The sequence below is a fragment of the Pleurodeles waltl genome, chromosome 2_1 (assembly GCF_031143425.1).
Source record: "Pleurodeles waltl isolate 20211129_DDA chromosome 2_1, aPleWal1.hap1.20221129, whole genome shotgun sequence".
Taxonomy (NCBI): Eukaryota; Metazoa; Chordata; class Amphibia; order Caudata; family Salamandridae; genus Pleurodeles; species Pleurodeles waltl.
The window spans coordinates 896,456,852-896,479,145 of record NC_090438.1 but is presented as its reverse complement, the minus strand read 5'-3'; the positions used below and the strand labels follow the sequence as shown (position 1 = coordinate 896,479,145).

General features: G+C 41.9%; 1 protein-coding gene across 14 annotated transcripts in view; it reads right to left on the bottom strand.

The window, feature by feature from the left end:
• PTPRM (protein tyrosine phosphatase receptor type M) overlaps nucleotides 1-22,294 on the bottom strand; it is a 1,480,454-nt gene that overhangs the window by 203,695 nt on the left and 1,254,465 nt on the right. For all 14 annotated transcript variants that reach the window (XM_069218824.1, XM_069218808.1, XM_069218810.1 and 11 more), the window contains one exon: nucleotides 13,685-13,761. In XM_069218824.1, the coding sequence (XP_069074925.1) occupies nucleotides 13,685-13,761 (77 nt within the window). The remainder of the gene's footprint in view (nucleotides 1-13,684; nucleotides 13,762-22,294) is intronic.

Below are 22,294 nucleotides of genomic sequence, written 5' to 3'. Positions count from 1 at the left end.
CCACCCTTGTCCCTCCGCATTGTACGAGCGGTGGCAGACACAGGCGGAGCCCCGCTGCGAGGAGACGCCGCAGACCGATGTTGGATGAAGGAGGAGGACGCGACGGGGGAGTGTGCTGGAGCTAGGCAGCCCTGAAAGTAAAGAAATTGCGTAAGCTCATGTCCAGGGTCACGCTGAGAGGGTCGAGTGGGGTATGTAGAGGCAGAGGCAGCACTAGCGAAAAGACAGAAACGTAGCTCTGTAAACACACAATTTCCGAGCTGGAGGCACCCCAGGGAGAAGGAAGGAAGGATCGGACTGCTGCACAAACGGTAACAGAGGATTTGGAGGGCCAGGGGAGGGCTGACTCCCACAGTATAAAATAGGAAAAGCAGGAAAATATCTGTTGAGAGCCTCAGTTAGAGGCTCTCTGGATAAAACTGTGGGGCAAGGTAAACTAAGTGATCGGATGGGGGAACTTCTAAAAAAAATAAAAGCCCCCCAAACCAAAGAGGTCAGATGGGGGCACGAGGAAGGAAAAAAGTAACCTTGATTGGTGGCAAGAAACAACAAAGAATAACCCCCTCGCTTAGGTCCTTTTTTAGAGCTCAGGGGGACCTTCCTGTAGATCCCTCACACCTCTCACACTCCAGGGAGAGTTCAGTTTCGACCATGGAAAATAATAATTGCGAGCTGAAGATGGGTTTAAAGCTGCAGGCCCCAAATTTACATCAGGGTCCAGAGGGAGCGGGAGGAGGGGAGTGTGAGGATCAAGATTCAATCATGCCAAGGGCGACTGAGACGCCGGGGTTGCCAGTTTTCAACCCTCCAGAGGGAAAAGAAATGAGGAATTTGAATTACCAGAATGCGGATCCCATAACTACGCAAGGGGGGGATAATGATCTTCGGGCCTCATAAGCACTACCAATCCAGCCTCTGGAACAATTGTTACAATCCTTAGCGGAAGAGGTCAGAAAGGGCTTCTCAATATCCCAGACCAATCAGAAAGACATCCAGGAAGTGTGTGAAGGCCTGGCAGATAAGTTAGACGTGTTGGCACAAAGAACGCGGATCCTGGAAATATAGGTCGAGGAACTGAAAGATTCTACCTGCAGGGACAGACAGGAAGTTGAAAAACTGAAGATTAAATATAAAGAGAGTGTAGATAGGCTGGAAGTGCTGGAAAACAACGCAAGGAGAAACAACATTAGGCTATTGAACATTCCGGATGGGAAAGAAAGAGAAGACATTAAGACATTAGTTGTTGAGCTGCGCATTCAGAGCGGTGCTTGGGAGGGCCCAGAGGAGGTGCTGGTTAAGGATATTCAAAGAGTGCATCGAGACCCGTATCAGAAGCATGCAAACAAGAATAAGCCCAGAAGAATCTTAGTAAATTTCCTTACTTATTCCACCAAAGAGAAGATACTGACTAAGGCGTTAAAGCTGGGGATGCTTAGTGGGAAAGATTATACCTTTGATATAAGGTCAGATATCTCCCACATGACCCTAAATAAACAATGGGAGTTAGGGAAAAGGATGGATGAGTTCAGGAAATTAGGTGGTACAGCACAGCTGAAATTCCCAGCCATCTTAAAAGTTATCATAAATAATAAAATGTATAATATAAGGGATTGGGAGGAGGCTGACAATCTGCTAGAAATGCTAAGAAATAAGTCTAAACAGGATAGAAGTAGGGTGTAGTTCCCCTGACCCATAGGAAACAATAGGTAATCAAGCTTTTTTTTTTTTTCCTCTACTTTTTTTTTTCTTTTCCTTTCTTTTTGGGATGTTTCTCTTTAGGGAAAGCCAGATAGCGCCTAAAGGCTGTTAAAGCCAAGATGGAGCAGGGATGGGTTCTCCAGGGAGGGGGGTTATTTGGGTAATGGGGGATGAAGGGGATCACTGGGTGGGGAGCACTAAGGGGGGGAATGGGGGGGGGGGGATAAAATGGTGTGCCTCGGAGTAGTTGGCGATCCTCAGGACTCTGTAGTAGTATTGGAAGTGGGAATCTATAGGTCAGAATGTTTTCTTCATTTTTTTTGGGAAGCAAAATGGTAGATAACGTGAGAGGGTTTCAGGTTTTATTGTGGAACATGAATGGTCCTCGAGTAGGGCCTAGGAGAGATAGTATCCTCCAATATTTAAGGTATGTTTCAGCTCAGATAATTGTGTTACAGGAGACACACTTGACAAGCAAAGAATCCTCTGATATTTTCAAATCTCAAAAATGGGTGAAGCAGATGGCATGTACGGATCACACTGGCCATTCGAGAGGGGTTTTGATCTTGATTAAGAATCAATTAAATGCCTCAATAGTGAATTATAAATCAGATAAGAAAAGTCGATGGGTTATAGCAAAATTAATGAGAGGGTTTATGCACTGTCAGGGTATTACGGTCCTAACATTGATGATACAGAACCACTGCAAGAATTATGTCGAGAATTATTAGATACCCCATATCCTATAATAATTTCAGGAGATTTCAACGTAGTTTTAGATAGTTCTTCAGATAAATTAAATAAGAGTAGAGCTCAAGCTTGCCCTAAATCACAGACATATGTCAGATTTATAATGAAACACTTTGCAGTATTGGATATTTGGCGAGAGAGGCATGGCCAGGATCGAGTTTATACGTTTCATAATAAAAAGTACAGCCATCAGTGAAGAATAGATTACTTTTTGATAGACAGAGCACTTAAATCAGAAGTTATAGAGATTCAGCATATAGCACCTCATTTATTGGATCATGCAGCTGTTTTACTGGGGTTGAAATGCAACCCAAGTACTCAAATAAGAAGGTGGACCTTAGATCGCTCGCTTTTGAAGGACCAAGTAGTGGTAGACACTTTAAAGGCAAAAGCCAGTGAGTTTTTTTAGCTGAATAATAATTCCACAGCTCCGCATATAGTTTGGGATTCATTTAAAGCCTTTATAAAAAGTGTTTTGATTAATCTCTTGGCACAAAAGAATAGGGAGTATAAGAAGATGCTCTGGGAATCTGAACAGGCGATTACCTCCTTGGAAGGACGTTAGGTCTACAGTTGCAGGAAGTAGAGAGAGACGTTTTGTTGGGAGAGATCACAGCACAAAAAGCCACTGTAGCCGCCGCTGCAGAAGCAAGGGTTTAGGCTAGATGGGAGGCCAGTAAACTAGTGCACTTTGAATACAGCGAAAATGCAGGGAAACTTTTGGCATGGAAAATAAAGACAGATTTGGTTAGAAACGAGGTAAGGTAAATTAGATGCAATATTACAGGGAAAAAAATAGTGGCAGACATAGAGATACAGCAAGCCTTTGTTGATTTTTTTGAAATCCTATATACTGAAGATCAAGTAGTAACAGAATCCCAAAGATTAGAATGGTTGAATGGGTTGCAGGCTAAAAGCTTTACGGATTTGGAGAAGGAAGAAACAGAGACAACAATAATAGCAGAGGAGGTGTTGCAGGCTATTAGAAAAGGTAAAGTAGGGAAGGTGGCAGGACTGGATGGGCTGCCAAATGAATTATATCAGCGTGTGAAGGAAGTCATTAAACCTTTTTTAACACAATTATTTGATGGCATTTTCAGAGGAGATATCCCTATTCCAAGGTCTTAAGATGAGGCCATAATCACTCTAATATTAAAACCGGGCAAGGACTCTACGATGTGTGAATCAGATAGACCAATCTCACTGTTAAATAAAGACTATAAATTATTTTCAAATATTTTGTCCAAAAGGATGGGTAGGATGGTGGGGAATGTGATAGAGGAAGATCAGAAGATTTTGCTAAAGGGGAGCTATATGCATGAACTATCTCAGGAGTTAATTGGATCTATTGATTTGGCAACTACAAATAAGACCCCCCTGGCTATAATCACCTTAGATGCTACCAAGGCCTTTGATAGGGTCAACTGGGCGTATTTAGATTTTATCATGACTAATTATAATCTTGGGAAAAGTTTTGTAGGGTTCTTAAGGACATTTATAAAACCCGTACGGCTAGAATATTGTTAAATGGGCACTTAACTACGGCTTTCAGGATTACTAGGGGAACCAGACAGGGTTGCCCACTCTCCCCATTATTATTCGATCTATATATTGAGTAGCTTGCAGAGAAAATTAGGAGGGACTTGTCTATTAAACCTTTCCAATACGCTGGCTGGGATAAAAAAATATCATTATATGCAGATGATATATTGGTCTACATAAGCAACTTAAGCCCCACTTTGGAAAGTTTAGAGTGTTTGACACTGGAGTTTGGGAAGCTTTCGGGATATGTAGTTAATATGTCTAAAACTGAAGTTATGATGTGGTATATTGAGGAGGTACACAGCGTAATCAAAAATGAACAAAAATACCTGGGTATCAGAATCTGTAGTAGTATGGAAGAGATAGCTGAAATACATTTTAATAGTTTTATGAAAGAAGTTAATAGATCTCTCCTAAATTGGGCTCACCTTCCATTATCCCTCTACGGAAGAACAAATTTAATGAAAATGTTGATTCTGCCGAAGGTCACTTTCCTTTTTAGTATGTTACCTCTACACTTCAAGAAGACCTGGATACAAAAGTTGAAAGGAAAAATAGATTATTTTATCTGGGGATCCAAAGGAGTTAGGATTGCCCAGAAGAAACTAAGGAACAGATACGAGAAGGGGGGGGAATAGCGCTTCCTGATATACAGTTATATGTCTGGGCCTCCCAGTTAAAGAATACGAGGGATATGTTATTGGGGTCGGAGGGAATCGATTAAGGGGCACTATGCTAAAGGAGGAGGTTGGAGGCGGACCGAAATTCATGTATAAGTTTGGACATCCAAGATTCTACAAAAAAGTGAGATTAAAAGTATTGCAGACGGCTGCTCAGCTATTGGCCCAGTTACGGAAAATAACAAAGTTAACATTTTATAGCATGCATATCCCAGTGTGGGGCTCCCCTGGAACATCGGAATGTCTCCTAGACAATTTAGCATCCCGTTTGAGGGATTTAGGTATCACTGAATGGGGGCAGTTGTTGCAAGATGGGAAAATTCCTGCTTGGGAAGAACTAAAATCCAGGGAACCCTATCAAAATTTAAGTATTATCAACTACTGAGTTGGGCCTGAACCTTGCGTGAAATAGGAACGGACACAAACAATTAGGAGAAGAAGCCGGTGAAAGCCCCAATTCGGAACAAGGAAGTGACAGTTTACTATGGTTTACTTTTGGACATCGTGGATCAGGAAAATGACCCTGCAGTTTCTATTTGGGGGAAGTGTTTCCCAATGTAGACATTTCTCAATTATGGTCGACATCTTGGCATTTTTTATATCAAGTAGTTAAACCAGCGTATTTTAGAAGGAATCATCTTTTAACTCTTCACAGGGCATACTATACTCCCAAGAAATTAGCAAAATTAAGTGAAGCGGAAGCTGCTATTGCAGGAAATGTGGCCTTAGTAAGGCTGATGATTTACATGTGTTTTTTCTTTGTCCTCAGATCCAGGTCTTTTGGTTAGAGATCAGTAGGGTGGTAAAGGAGATTTTCCACCTAGAGATAGACATAGGTCCAGAGCTGGTCTTTTTCGGATGGTTACCCAAAGTAAGAAGCCTAAACAGGTACAAGTTAAAGTTGCTGTTCTATTTGATGTTATTGGGCAGAAGGGAAGTACGTAGGCAATGGACAGCCTCCAAGGTCCCTTCCAAACAGGATTGGCTGGATGCAGTAAACTATATTTGTAGGTTAGATTGTAGTTGAGTCAACGTAAATAAGATTACAACATTGTGGGCTCCTTGGTTAAGGTGGTGGGAGAGAAAGGTGGACCCCAGTCTTAACATGCTTATGGTGTAGCATGGAGTCTGATGATTAGGATTGCATGGGACGAAGGAATGGTTTGATTCTTGCTCCCTCCTCCCTGAGCCTTGCACTGTGAAAAACTGTGATCTCCCTAGGACCGTTTGGTATTAACGGGGGAAAATCCCACGTGGATAGTATGGAAGCATATCAGGCCAATAAGGACACCAAAAAAAAAAAAAAACTTTGGAGTTACAATTTAAACCTCTGACCAAAAGTTCAGCATATTTATCGCTTCCACCAAGTGCATCCACGTTTGTATGCGATTTAACTACATTCAACTGCAGATCACTGGGTCCACCGGGCACATCTGATCAGGAGTCCGTTGCTCATCAAGGTTTGGTTGATTAAATAAAGCAGCCAAGACACCAAAGACAGGCTGAAGACGGAGAATAAACTGCCACAGGAATAGGCCATGAAATGTAGCAGCCTCTTCCACACTTCACTATGGCCTGGGATGTATTATCGTAAGTGCCCCGTAGATGCAATAAGTGTGTGCACCTGCGTTTTGCACTCACAGAACACTTTGATATTACAGAAAGGCCCACAAGCCATAACTTAAGTAATACAGATTGCAACGACACAAATGTAGCACTGGGGTGTTTTCAAGGTGGTGTGGCACCACACAGATTAGCAAACATTTACCCTCTGAGCACATGCCATATTATAGACAAGGGCACAAAGGTAGTCAGGTAGCGGAGTGACTGTACAATACAACAATACAAAGAGGTGGCGCAAAGTATTACACATCCAGCCGCGTGTGGGAGCAGACTTTCTGCACATGCCCACAGGGGGATTTGTGCCCCGCTTTTAAATGCAGGCCAGGTTACCCTCTGCACAATAAATCACAGACTGGCAACTTCAAACAGACATTCACTAACGGGAGGCCCAAGGGCAGGAGCGAGTCTGTGGCTATGCTGAGGACAGCGCACTCATTGTGGCAGGCTGCAGTAATCTGATGTGTGTTCGGCACACTCAGGTAAAAGTCCACCATGTCGCAGACCAGGGCAAAGGGCGCTATGGGTCCTAGTGACAAGAAACATTGAACTCTATTCTTCTCAGAAGGAAGGCTGCTTCCGCACTAGACACACTTGTGTCAATCAGATTTCCCATAAAAAGCAAAGAGCTGATTTAGGACCAAGCGTAGTTTTCACAGGTATGGAGTTGAAATCTTATTTGTGGAAGAGGATACCATCAACGGTATCTTTGCCAGCAAATAAGCAAGGAGTCCCAATAGGAGGGACACACGTTGGCTGTGTGCCTGGGGATAAAGGATGTGTGCCTCAGAACACAGGAAATGGATCTAATACCAAAATGCACTAGTATTTCAATGGGGAGTAAAATGGAGAGACAGGTGTATGTATTCCTCTCCAGGGTAGCCTCTTGTGAACATAGCAGAATAGTTTGTTATAGTTCTTCATAGTCCTACACGTACTTTCGGTCCTTCGTTTATTTTCATGTTTTTGTCACGTCATGTACATAAATGTATCACAATATGGAACCCGTGATGGAGACCAATATGCTTTCCAGGACCAAAACGTGTAGATGCGGGAGAATTAGCCATCAATAAGTCACATTTGACATTGGAGTTTTGAGTACCTCTTGATAAGTTCTTTGTCGGGGATGTCCACACACTCTCACACGCAGACTAACTGTGCGGAAACAATTAAAATCACTGAACGGCGCGTGATCTCTGCGGGGCTGCAGACGAGCAAATGGGTGGGCTCCGATTCCTGTCAGGCTCAAGCATGTCTCCTCTTTCTCGCTGCTGTAATTTCAGTCAAAGCCCTTCGAAGTCCGCGTACAGCCGTCCTCTGCACTCAGTCCTACCTGCCATTACATTTTTCTGTTGATGCCAGCTCTTTTACAGGTAATTCAGCTAGTGACAGATAGCCTTGCCACTTTTAGCCCCGGGCCATCTTCCTTCGCACTCCAACTCTCTATGGCATTATGCAGCTATTTGGGAAAGAAAACAGCTCTATTTTTCGAAAGTGAGCACATTGTTTATAGCTTGCTTAGGGTTTAAGGAGTTGTTTGGATGACAAGAAATGTGTGCTAGCAGCAAGAAGCCAAAAAAACACATCTAGTGTTGGACTGGGAAATCGTTGCTCAATTCTTGAACTCGATATTATCATATTTAGCAATCTGCATTTGTTAAACATGAGCTTTCTAGACACATAATAAAAACAATTTCAAGCATGTATTTTTTAGCATTTCATGGATCTTTCAGTTGTACGTTTGTAATTTTATTTTTTAGTGCTTTTCCACCAAGTGAAAAAATAAATAAAGGAGGGGCCGAAAGATGGGCTTTCAATGTTAATTCCCTTTGGAAACACTGCTCTCAGTTACAGCAAATACCGCTGAACGGAATTAGACTGGCCTATAAAACTAGAACTTGTCTCAGAAGAAAGCTTCAGCTTGGTCGGTATAAGATCACTTACTCATATTTGAGAAATTTGCATTACAGAAAAAGGTCAAGCAGGCTTCCATGGGTTAATAAGAGGGGGTACTTTGTATATCTTGACTCTTAATTCACAAATATTTTGAAGCTTCAAATCCTCGAGAATACTATATTTAAAAAATAAATGAAATTTGAAAAGGGAGTATATTGGTCTTCTTCCAATCGAAATTTGTGGACCTTCTGAGTATTGAAGGCTCTGGCCTTTCTACTTGTTTACAGCATCCAATTTTTTTTTTTTTGGTTGTTGCGGCTATTACCAGTGCTTAATTTGAGCCGGTGGTTTCCAGTGCTCAGCACCGGAACTTAATTGTCAACACTAGGACTTATGACAGCAGACCCACATGGTGGCACAGTTTGTCTAATTTTGTGATGAACACAACAGCTATTTAATAATTCTATATACATTAAAAATGACTAATACCACCCCCCTCCAAAGCTATAAAAGTACTTTGGGTGGCAGGTATTAGTAATTTTTAGTGCATAAAATGCCTATGTTGTCATTAGTAGCACAATGGGTGGTGCAAGCTGCATTGGCCTCCTGACAAGGGCCCTGGCACTTATTTCTTTACATTTTAAGTATTGGCTATCACAGAAGGCCAGACATCGTAGATTGAGTCCTGTTAAAGGTGAAGGGATATAGAAGATTAGGGTGGAGTATTCCCATACCCAGGGAAGAATGGTTGGGGCAGTGGGGTCCCAGAGCGACACGTACTACTCTCAGTATTAAAGAAACAAATATTTTCTCACTAAATTTGCGGATCTAAAGACAGGTCGATAAATCTATGATTTTGCAGGTAGGGCTGCATTTTATTGGAAAAATGATATATGACTTTTTTTTAGAAAAATGAAAAAAAGAAACAAAACCGAGCAAGCAAAGTGAGGACTGTGGACCCCGAGCATGGCTTATGGCTTGTTGATAGGCCAGATCCTGTGTTTAGAGCTGGCATTACATGGCAAAAGTCATTGCACAGCAAAACTTGCGACAGACACCTGTGCAGGGTGCAGCTTCTGAACAGACTACTAGAGCTCTTTACAAAAGCTCTTTGTAGCTGATCTGGTGTCACAGAGGCTGGTGCTGTGCCTGGTAGATGGTCAACACTCCCTGTACCCACTGCTGAAGACCATAGACATTTGGTTCTGTTACACAAGGGTGGTCACAGGACCTGCCCTCCAAGCACTCTACAAAGGGTGGATTGCACACAATGTCTCTTACTTAGTAGGGTTGGAGATGAGTGTGCAGGAGGTCAGCGAGCACCACTAGCCATCCTCCAATGCACCTGGCTCACGGCTAAGCTCAGATGGATGGGTAAACAGGAGGATAGCCACAGGGTCTGTCCATAGGTCAAGTCCTGCAGCCAATCTCCACTGAGCATGACTGAAGGACATGTAACCCTATAGACTAGGCACTGCTTGAGTTGGGCGCAACACAGGAATAAGATGCACATCATGAGATACCTAAAAAAAAATCATACTAAAAAATATTACTGTAAAATTATGGTTTCTTCTGCTTCTATGACATTAATGTTTGTTTAATATTAAAACAAACCCCAGAAATTCTCCAATTCCCTTCAGTCCACTGTCCATAGTCCATCCATGGTCCTGCAATTGCTCACCTTGAAATGTGGCCTAACCCAGTTTCATGAGCTCAAGAGGCCACTAAAGTACCTAAAGTGCTAAAGCAGAGGATATGGACACCACCCCTGCAATTTTAAATACATCTTGTCTGCAGTCTCATGGACTCAGAGGGTTCATGTCTTTCAGAGTCCATGAACCTCTAAGAGGAGTTCACAGGCATTTTTTTTTTTAAAGTTACATTATTGGTTAGAGGGTGTCCCTTCGAGGGTCCAAACCATTTTTTTTTTTAGCAAGTATCCCATTCCCCTCCCACCCGCCCTGTAATGGCGGCCCCCAATAAAATTGAATAAATCACATTTTAGATATCAACATCCTGCCCCCTATGACCAATCTGCATGAAAGCTGTACCATGCCAAACCCAAACCTGATCAACTGTTTTTTTATTTATTTAATTTTGTGCAGATGTGCAGAATGGAGCCAAAGTTAATAAAACAAGCATTTGCAATGTAATGGGTCTCGCGCTTGCTCAATATAGAGCTATTAGCATTGTAAATTCCTAACTGGACATTTCTTGCCACACAAACTGAAAATAAAAAGTAAAACAATTGCCATAAGTGAGCCAGTTCAAAGCACCACAGCCGACATGAGCGTGTGAGCGAAGGAGAGACATGAAAGGAAAAAGAAGTTCACTCCCAGTCAAACGTATCAGCAAAAGTGCAGTTATCCATGTAACAGGGTCAATGGCCAAGGGGGTAACAAAACCGCCCCAAGGAGGGACAAACATAAAGCATTTACCAGTGATAACAAAGGATTTTTGAAAGGCAAGTCCATGAACAAGTGATGGGCGTGCAGTGTGCGTGGTTAAAAGCTCAGATACATACCAACACGTGAGAAAAGCAGCACTTGCGCGCTGCTACGCTCAACATAAAAACAAAAAGGGCCACCCAAATGAAAATTCTGACCTAAATATAACTACAGAGGCTCTATCAGCAGTGAGAGAGAGAGAGAGAGAGAGAGAGAGAGAGAGAGAGAGAGAGAGAGTGTGTGTGTGTATACACGCTCATCCTTAAGTCGCCTAAAATGTTCAAAATGTCTACTCCATTTTATCTCTTGATTTGCCAAACTATTAAGCATATCTTTCAAATTTCTAACTGTTCCCCTCACCAGGACAAATGCAGTGACACCAGGAAGAACCTTGAGAAGAACTGTGAATTATATAAATTTTGACAAATTGAGCGTAAACTCAAGCCACCCTAGGGAAAGACCACCTGCTGTTCATGAATATTAACACATTCACAAACGGTTAAGAATGGAAAGACTCCCAAGGACATTTAAGATGTTAGAACCACTGGAACTACAATCGATTACAACTAAAATCTATATGCCCTTTTACTCAAAGACCATATTAGACATTTTTGGAGGAAAAGGAGATAATCACAATTCACGGAATCCGTAGAAAGATTAAGATTAGAAAAACAGTACATTCATACTTTATAATGCAAACTAAGGCACAATGCACTCAAAACTGAACTAAAACCACTTCCAACCAAACATAAGACAACTTCTCTACAGTAAAGCACTTCATAAAGTACCTCCAGACCACTATGCATTCAGTAAATGGGTACTGCTTTGTCAAACCATTATTTGACTCTATTAAGAACCAATCAACAAGTTCCTTTTCTGTTAGCTCTGAAAATGGGCCACATCTCCCCACTTAAAATAATACAAAAGAAAAACAACATTGGAATGAGTGCTATCTTTGCACCAGCTTTCAAATTCACAATCCTGGTGAAATTAACTGAATGCCCAACTATCAACACAATGCTACTTGTATCCTTCTTGCAACCCAGCAATCAGGCTTCATTTCACGATGTAGCTTTGAGATGGCCACTCCTTAAGAAGTAGATCAGACTGTACATGTGACTGATGAGCTGAAGTTGTTAGACCTATTTACGGCTTTGACACTGGACCATGACGTTTTTATTTCCACTCAGGCTGCTATAATGGAGTTAGAGATGCCCTGGCTTAAAAATGTCGTCTGCTCTTTCAAATTTACTAATGTGACATTACTCACACTCTCTCTACTCAAACACTCATCAACATTCCATTACAATACTCACTGGGCGAGCAGAAGAGAATTACGTAACCATAGAGAGGATGCATCACAACAAGACCCTAGGGGACCATGGTGCCAGCAAACAATATTTTAATTCATTAAAATTAGGATGATATGGAGCTCTGCCAGAAGGTGAATGATTAAGACACCATGTCAAATAAGAAATCCTATATGGAACCATTAGACACTTGGATTGTCAGCTTCTCTTTCCAATTAACTCTGAATAAGAATAACTCCTCCCACCCTACATGGATTATTCTGCACCCAAGAATCAATTTTGGCTGAATGATTTCCCACTGTTAGAGGGAATCAGCCTAGACTTGAAGCTCAATACAAGCAAACGCAGAATTTACAAGACTACAATTTACTAACCACAAAGGTCAACAGTTTTCTTCCAAAAGACAATTACAGATCAGTTTGGGAAAAGTCGATGATTTCTCACACAGACTCTGGAAAAAAACTCCAAGGCCTGAAATCATCACTAGATCTCAGTGTATTTATGCTCAGCTACAGAGTTTACTTGGGCTCATTAATGAACAAGCTAGAAACTTACCTGAAATCTATAAATGAGACACTGACTGAAGCAACCATAACGTTCAAAATCTACATCAGTGTTTGTGTGATGAATGTCAACGGTATGGAACAAGCTATCCTGGAAAACCTGAGTCTTAAGCACCTAATAGCCCCCTTCCCAAAGCACTCAAAAATCTTCTTTCCCTTCACCATCTGACTTCTTCACAGACTCAGTCTACCAACCATTTCCCCTTCCCAACTTGGTTCTAGCATAATTATTACATTATAGGGCTCTGTAAAATGCTTCCGCTCTTGTGATTACGTCTGTGCTCTGTAATTACTTCAATAAATGAAATCATCATTGTAATCCAGATACATCCAGGCGCACAGTTACTGGCTTCCTAGAAAAAAGACTTCTGCTGCCAAAATAATTGACTAATGCCTCAATTATTGTGAGTCTAAAGCAGCAATAAATTTGTATTTTTCCCTTTACAAGATAAGGCTCCCTGTGAATTGCGTCTGTATAAAAATATATCTGCTACTGTGGGCCCTCGGATGAAATGAATATCTCTTGATTTCCAATTCCACTTTTGATTTTATTCTTTCAACTAAAAACATGCTGTCTGCTAAAGAATTTATTCTAATGTAAAACATTAAGTTAACATGATGCAGAGTGAACAAAGCAGTAGCCTTCAATAATTAAAGAACCTACATATTTAATGAAATGTCTTGCTTCCATTAAAAGTCCTGGTTAACAGCTGCAGAGTACTTTGAAGGCGACTTAAAAGTGTGGAGATGACAAGAAATTGCAAATCACTGCATTAGGAATTACAGAGTTTTGTCGTATTAATATGCAAACAGCTTGCATTTAAATATGGGATTATGCCAAACTGTTGACAAGAAATAAGAAAAAACATTTACTCTGCCCACATGTTCATCAGGAGACATCAAGCATATTATCCCTGTAGGCCACTGCCCACACGCTATACTTTTAGAAGTAAAGGATGCAAGCACATGCTCTGTGAATACCCCAACATTTATCCTTTGCTTCATTTTGCCATGTAATAAGAATACCCCATTTTTCCAACTACACCAGTTTGAAACCAAACCCCATGATATTTCATTATGTGAAAAAACAATGATTACAGAGTTTGGAATGCTAAGTCACTCAGTTCCACAGAGTCATTCACCACCATCCTACACATAGGTTTGTACAGTGTACCTACGTCAATATAGTTGCCATTAATGTAGTCGGAATTTGTTTCTTCCTCAATGATTTGCAGCCTCACACGGGAATGGTCATCTGAAGACAAAGATGAGAAACAAAAGGATGATGATTACTGGGATACTTGTAGAAGACAAAGTAAAAAGTGGAATTACATATCCTGAGTCTAGTTTCATCAAATAATGTCAGTTACATCACATGGTTTTTCTTTCTCAACAGCTATTCTCGATTTGTATCAATCTGCAATGGTAAATCTGAAAAAAAAAAATAAGCCTTGACTCCAAACTTTTCCAAGGAAGCTGCAGCCCGTTTACATCACGGAAGCAGCCAGCTTTTTTTTTTTTTTATTATTATTTTTTTTTAGCTCTTTGTGGCCCCTCTGTCCTGTAAGTAATTTCCATTAGTACTTAAAAATGGATTCCACATTATGTGTATCACATAAAATACAGTTAGGTCAAAAAAGCTTAACATAAAAGCACAATAGAGCATAATATATTCTAATATCATTAACACCACATAACATAACAACATAACAGTGCAGTTTTAAACTTTCCTTTTTATTACATATACGTCACTCCTATGTTAGGCCCTAGTTAGCCCCAGGGGCAGGGTGCTGTGTATTTAAAAAGTTGGACATGTACTTTTAAGTTTAACATGTCCTGGAAGTAAACACTTCTAAATTCGTTTTTCAATACTGCAAGGCCCATCTCTCCCATAGGTTAACATCGGGGTTATCTTAAGGCATCCTTTAGGTTTAACTTTCAATTGGGAAAATATAGAAATATTGAGTTTGGTGTCTCTGGACTCACAATTTAAAATCGCAACCAATGGTGAAGTCGTATTTTAAATTGCAAGTCTGAATATGTCACTTTTAGAAAGTTGGCAATTTCTAACTTTAACCATTCTGTGCCTCTGCCTGTCTCTGAATACACGTCTGAGGTGGATGACAGCTGGGCTTTCGACATTCCCTTTAGACAGTCACACACAACGGGAGCTTAGGTGTGACTTAAGGAGCCATTAACTGACTGGCTTGATTGAGGTGAGGAGCTTAGCACTGCCTCACCTATGCTTGAATAGGGCTGTGCCTCTCACCTACACAAAGGGCTGCATAACCCTCTATAGAATGTCTGGAGTCAGGAAAGGAAGGGCAGGGATTTTGTGATCTTCAAAGGCCTCGCTGAAGTGTACCACACTTCAAAGGCACATTCAGTACTGGACCCCAAACCCCTCCAAATCAGAACTCTACTAGAGACAAGGACATTCTGTCAGGAAGAGGGATTGCTGTGCTTCCCGAAGGGACTACCACTCTGCAACTGTATTGCTGTGTTGGCCTACTACTTGCTGTGTGCTGTGCTGTAGAAGGGACATCCACTTTGCTGCTTGTTTTGCTGTGATGGCCCGCTGCTTCTTGACTTTAGTGAGAAGGACTGGACCTCTTCTCTACATCCAAGGGCTTTTTGGCTTACCCTTTGTACTCTGCAGTCTCAGGATATCAAAGACTGCCTGCAACTCTCCTGGTGCTGCTGGACTCTGCCATCTGAGAGCTCTACAATTACCTGAAGTGCCCCCGCCACCTCAGTCCTGGGCCTTAGAAAGGGGTTTTGCAGCCTATTTCTGCAAAAACCAGCACATCGGGCCCTCTATGTCGATGCTTTGCATTATCAAAGGTACTGTTTCAGCTGACCCTTTGTGGGTTTTGTAGCTGGCCTACCCTCCATCACTGTTGGCCTGAACTTTGGATTTGCACTGGTCCCTCATGACCTCAAGTAACCTTTTGACAGCTAGTGACTTTGAAGCACTGTTTTCACATTTAGGCCCTCATTTGGACTTTGGCAGTTTTCTTTGAAGACCGCCGAAGCCGCAAGTGCCAGAAGACCGCCAGTGCTGGTGGTCCTCCGCCCACCATATTATGGGTACTGCTGGATTTCCACCACACTTTGAGCGGAAATCCAGCAGTAGTCGTGCTGGTGGGCAGTGGTCCATGGGTGGTTCCCGCTACCGGGCCACCTGCCAGGAGGACAGAGCCTGCCGTATGTGCAATAATACGGCGTGGCGGTGTCCGATTGGCGAGGTGCTGCCAGAGGTGAAAACGCCCCTTCCCTGCTGGATGACCTCCCCCCTGGACCAGGTAAGTCAATCGTCCGGGAAAGGAGGGGGATGGGAGGGTGGGGGTGTTGTGTGTGCATGTGTGAGTGGGTGTTTGCGTGTGTGTATGCGTGTTTGCATATGTGTATGTGTGTTTGTATGGGTGTCTGTATGCATGTTTGGATGGGTGTGTGCATGTGTGGTTGAATGCATGTATGAGTGCTGAGGTGAATGCGAGTATGGATGCCTGTGAGTGAATGCATGTATGTAAGTGTAGGTGAATGAGAGTATGCATGGTGCATGTGGGTGTCTGTGTGCTTGTGCATGTATGCGGGGAGGGTGGGGAATTCGTCTACCAGTGAAAGGAAAGAAATTCTCTGCCACCGGAAGCCTTTCCGCCATGGTTTTCGTGGCAGTGCTGCAGCCGCAGAAACCATGGTGGAAAGGCGGCTCCCTAACACCGCCGGCGGTCTTCTGTGGAACGCTGGGTTGGAAATACTCATCTCAGGCCCAGCGGGTCCAACCGCCCTGGCGGTAGGAGTGGAGGTGTGGCATGTTGGTGTTGACTCGTATGTTTTAACAAGAAATATTAATGCAAAAGCTTGCATACTGTGTGTTGAAACTGCATAGAAAATGTGTTTAACGGAGATGAAATAATGCACGCATCTGAAATGTGCCCACGGGAGGTGGTTACCAATATATACCAAGACTAATGAGAATGCTTATTAATATTGAAATGTTATGCGATATGGTTTAAATTTTTGTAGTAGTATATCATAATTAAGGTTTTATGTTAAGAGTTTGGTTTATGTTAATAAAAGGCCTAACTGTAGTGAGAGCTTTGGCCTAGCTACCTAGCCTCATTTTTTAATTGTATTTCTAACTGGTTTAATGCTGTTTTTCCTGAAGGACGCGAAGCTGTACTTTTCCAGAAGCTATATGTGTGTATCTGTAGAAGAATTCTTTCTCATGAGAATCAGCTTGCTCGAAGGCGATGTTCTTGCTAAATGCAACAGTGTAATTCGCAACAGGCACAAACAAGGTTAACTGTACTAGGAGAAGACAATGAAGACAATGACTGGAGTGTGAATTGTAACATTCGCTACCTGACATTCCAACCGTTGAAGACGTCAATACCATGGACCAATTCGTGACATGAGAACTGCGAATTGTCGAAGTTTCTAGTAAATTGTACGTGAAATAATAGTAAATTGTACGTGAAATAACTGGATGAAGATAACGATGCACCAAATTTGATCCAATAGGAAATCAAGGGATAGTTGGACAGTTTTGACTTAATGGACATACGCAAGGAGAAATTGAGCATTCCTTTTCTGGCAGTTACCCATCCTTCTTCCGAATTTTTGCATTCCTAGAGCCATTCTTGTTCGAGCACTTAGCCATTTTTTTTCTTTTGCCATTGAGTATCCTACCCGAGCCACTTTCCGGACATTTCTGTCCATTTTCTAGAGTTTGTTCGTAGTATTTTTAGAAACCATCCTCTACCCCATTCTTGCCTGATGCTAACTTCTCTACCCGAGGGAAGTGATCATTCCTTAGTTATGATGTCTTATGAGGCATGAAAGAGACAGTTGCTTATCCTGATGCTAAAGACTTTGCCCCGTCCAAACTCTACTGATGGTGAATCGACTGATGTCCTGAGGACGAAGACTGACGCTGCTTGCTGATCTTTTGGATTGGTAACTATCCAATGCACTTTGTGATTGTCTGTTTGCTTTTCCTTTCTAGGTACCAACTGCTAATTTTGATAGAGACCCTAGTTCAGATGTTTTCTAAATTTGTGTTACTAAATTGTTTTGCATGAAGCCCAACATGCTAATGCTAATTCATGGTTAGTTTGAGGTGTTCATTGAGTTCTTACGCAAATAGACAAATGACTGAGTTCTTGTTTTGTTGATTCATGTACTAATGAAACTCTGCTAAACTGATTCATATTAATGGTGCGCATTATAATCTGGACCTATGTAATCCATGTATTGATTGTGATGTGTTTATTACTAATGAGATTAACCTACTTGATATTAGTCTGTTAACAAATAGGGAAATAAATGTTCTAACTCCAATTAAACAGGTGTGGTTATTCAGGGCTGAAAGGTCATGGTGTGTCCGAATTGCAAATTCCTATTGATTGTTTATTGATTGGTTATTATTAAATGTCTATTGATCTATTGACTGATGGTGTTGAAGAGGGCATCTCGTACTGGGAAGTCTCCAAACACGGTCCAAAGGTTCATTGACTTGTTTGCCTCTCCTTGTAAGTTTACTTATTAAGGTTCTGACGCGCCATCATTGGCAGAGGCCAACCCGCCACACTCATAATGTGCCAGTCTTCACCGCCAGCATGTTGGCTGTGAAACCGCCACCTTTGACCTGGCTGGCAGAAGACCGCCAGGGTCATAATGACCACCTTAATCTTTAAAAATGTATTTTTCAACTTCTACTTATTGGAGTTTTGGTCTTCTTTTTCTCAGATTAATATCCTCTATTTAGCTAAATGGTTGTGGAGAATTATTTTTGGTATCTTTCACTGTTACTGTAATTAAGTGTTGCACAAATATTTTAAACATTAGCTGTTCAGTTAAGCCTGACTGCTCTATGCCGATCTACCAAAGGGTGAGCACAGGCTTATTTAGGGTGTGTCTGACTTACCCCGACTAGGACAGTGGTCCCTACTTGGACATGGTGCATACCTCTGGCAACTAGAGACCCAATATCTAACATAACAGAACAAAATGAAACAAATCCAGTGAAACGTAACACAACAAATCAATTTAATATGTTCGGACAGAACAGGAAACATAGGATATCAGGCAGTATCACAAACCATTAGATTACATTATCAGAATATTGTGAACCAGTCTAACAGAAAACCTAACCATAATATTTAGGGAAGAGTTGTACAACAAAGCTGTTGTTCAGTTGGCTGAAGCTTTCTTTTATTATTGCATTAAAAGAACTAACTGTTGAGTCACACAGCATCTGGCTGATGAAAACACAATGTGAACCAATAAATGCTATCATTCTAGTTACAAAGAAGAATTGGCAAATCCAATAAGTCTGAGGTTTGTAGGCAAGCAGTACAAACATCCAAACTACTGATGGTGCCATTCCTTGCTTGACCTGTAGCATTAGGGATCGAGCTCAGACCAAAACATTTACAATGGACAGATAATTAACTAAGCAACCTTTTTATTGTAGCACATTTTTTCACATTCTCTTGTCAGTTCTCACTCTCCAGTGCTCCAGGGCCGCTTAGGAATTGAATTCAGATGTAAAATGGTGCCTCACATATTCCAATTGAAGTGAAAGGACACAATAAAACAGACAAGGGTGAAACTATATCCTACTGTGGGCTGATCCGAGGTTGGACTGACAGTATCTCAAGACAATGGCTGAAGGCTCCAAAGCAAAAGAAGCTAATGGCTGAAGGAGTTTTACCCACAGACATTAATGTAAGTATAGAATGCATTATATTTGCTATATACTGTGTAATACCCATACACATCAAACCTAAAAATCAGATTTGTAGCAATGAGATCCTCTCCTGAGGGAGGTAAAGCATCTGTTCCCACTGGGAACCAGGATAATCTAAAATGCATGTCATTCATGGAGGACTACCACAGATACTTCAAAACTATGGGATGTAACTCCACTGCCTTTCAGATTGAGCAACACAATTACCAGGGAATGGTATTAAAGTGTTGTGGTGTCCTCTTGTATCCATAGAATCATGTCTAGCTAGATGTATATAAAATGTAGAGTTAACAGTTTGGGAGAAAATAGAGGAGAATAATAATATATTAGAGTTACAGTATATATAAATGTATAATAATAATAAGGGCTGTTGGAATTATGTGATTCTGTCGTCACAGCATAATCTGTATGATTATGGATCTGCAACATTTGTCACATAATCCACAATCTGCTCCATAATTTGCTAATTGTAACTCCCCCAAAATATTTCTAGCGCAGAAAGAGCAAAAGTTAGTAACGAAAGGCAGATGCGATTGTACACAACAGCAGACCCTTAGCTTTAGTAATGACTTTTTAGTTGCTGATTGCTGTGTCCATGTGTTAAACTGGTACTAATGAGGTGCAACCTTGCCCACAAAGGACGAAAACTGACAAAATAATAAAATACTGTCAGAGATTGAGTCGCATTATGCAGCACAATGTGCCTTGTCTTGCTGCACAGGTTTTTCAGGTTTGCAGTATAATTTGGCCCGTCATTGGTCCATGATGTCAGTGATCTACATATTGGAAAATTACTTTAACATTCCAATAGTGATGCCCTGGACAAATGTTTTTAATCAGCTTGTACTCAAATATACAGTTGTGTTTAATAGAGTGGTCACTGATCATAAGCAATTGAGGCGAAGAGTCAGAGGGACCAGGCAGGTAGGCAAAAGGCCTTGGGTCAGTTTACTCGCCATTCATCACAGTCACAAGGGGTAGAAAGGCAGAAGGTGCTAATTTCAGCCAGCTCTGCTAGCTCTGTTGAAGGAGGTGTGGTGCACGCCGGCATGCAGATCTCAGCTACCATCCGTGCATGAGGAAGAATCTTGTCCTCTCTTTTGGCCAACATGACAATTTGCTTCTGCTTGGAAGATGGTTGGTGCTCTCAGACTGTTGCTGGCCACTCGGCTCAAAAGGAAAGAAGCTGCCCAGCCCTGCTCTGTCTTGTTTGTGTTCTGGCTAGACCAGAAGTCACCAAAGACATGTGTTTAGCAGAACACCCTCTGTGATGGAGCTCCTCTCTTCCACTTACCTTGTAAACAAGTACTAACCATGAAGGGCTGTTTTGCACAGCTCATGTTCAAAGCGTGCATGGCTGTAAGAGGGAATCCAGCCCAGGTCCCTTGATGAACATCATTCCAATTTTGACAGAAAGCAATGAGGTCACAAAAACTGAGGTTTTGTACGAGTCGAGAAGATAAATTATTTATCTTTGGTAACAATTTATCTGATAGGCACTCTCTAGCTGCAGATTCCTTATCTTGGAATATTTCCCAGGTGTCAGGTTGGATCCAGAAAACTTCTGCATGGAGGTAGTTGGTGTTAATCGACTGTGCCGGAATCATCTGTGCCGGAAGTCACGTTCACAGTGCCTATATACATGCCACCTGAGTGCCCTGACATCAGGATTTTTGTGAAATTTCCATACCAGAATGACTGGGCTGAGATAGGAAGCTGATGCACCAGTGTGCAGATACTAAAGACTTAGAGTGGTTTCTAGATAGAAAGAACCCATTCGCAGAAGCAGGTGGATGGGAGGGTTAGTAAGGAATCCGCAGCTAGACAGAGTCTCTAAAATATATGGCATTACTGAAGGTAAGAAACATGTTCATCTGATAGAGACCTCTAGCCACAGATTCCTTACCTTAGAAAAGATTACCAAGCAGTACCTGCTTGGAGGTGGGTCTGCGAACAGAGTTACACCAAGAAGTCCTGGAGGACCCAACAGGCAAAGTGCCTGTTATGACAGACCTAAAGGTCAAGGCAGTAGTGTTTCATAAATGTGTGCAAAGATGCCCATGTAGCGGCCTAACAGAATTCCAGGACAAGGACTCTGCAAGCTAATGTAGTGGTCGCAGCTTTGGCTCTGGTAGAGTAAGCTTGCAAGCCCTCAGGGGGTTGCTTCTTGGCAAATGCATAGAACATGTTAATGCAGAGCACAATCGATTCAGAGGCAGCCCATTTCTGCATCGCTTTCCCTTTCCTTGCCTCGGTAAACCCTACAAAGAGTTGAGTGTCCACCCAATGTTCTTTGGTATGATCAATGTAGAACAACAATGCTATTTTTGGGCCCAGTCGATGGAGTTTCTCCTCCTCTTTAGAAGGGTGAGGCAGAGCAAAGAAGGTTGGCAGAGTGATGTTCTCGTCACCATGGAAAGCTCTCACTACGTTTGGTAGATAAGAGGCATGGGTGCGGAGTACCATCTTGCTGGAAAGGTGGTGGACTATGGAGGGTGCACAGAGTGTGTCTGAAATTCAATAAAGCTCCTGGTCAATGTAAGGGCTGTTTGGATGGTCAGGAAATATAGAGTGAAACTATGCATGGGTGCAAAGGGTGAACACATACAAAACATATTAAGGTACCACTGGGGCATAATGAAGGGCTTTGGCCGAAACATGCACTGAAGTCCTTTCAAGAAACAAGTCACAACTGGTGACTTGAATAGGGAGGACTGATCTAATAACCATAAAAAAAACAATATGGCTGAAAGATACCCTTTAACTGTGCCCAAAGAAACAGCTTTAAGGGCTAGTGATAAAACAAACACCACCTTGTAAAAGGGTGCAGAGAAAGGATCAATATGTTTAGCAGTGCACCAAGCCACAAACTTGTCCCAGCGGCAGGTATATACAGTCTTAGTTGAGGGGCACTTGCTTGGCAGAATGACCTCACAGACATCTGAAGGGAGGTTGAAGACTGTCAACTGCCACCACCTAATTTCTATGCTTCAAGGCGTAGTGTGAGCAGGTTCGGGTGCAGGACCCTACC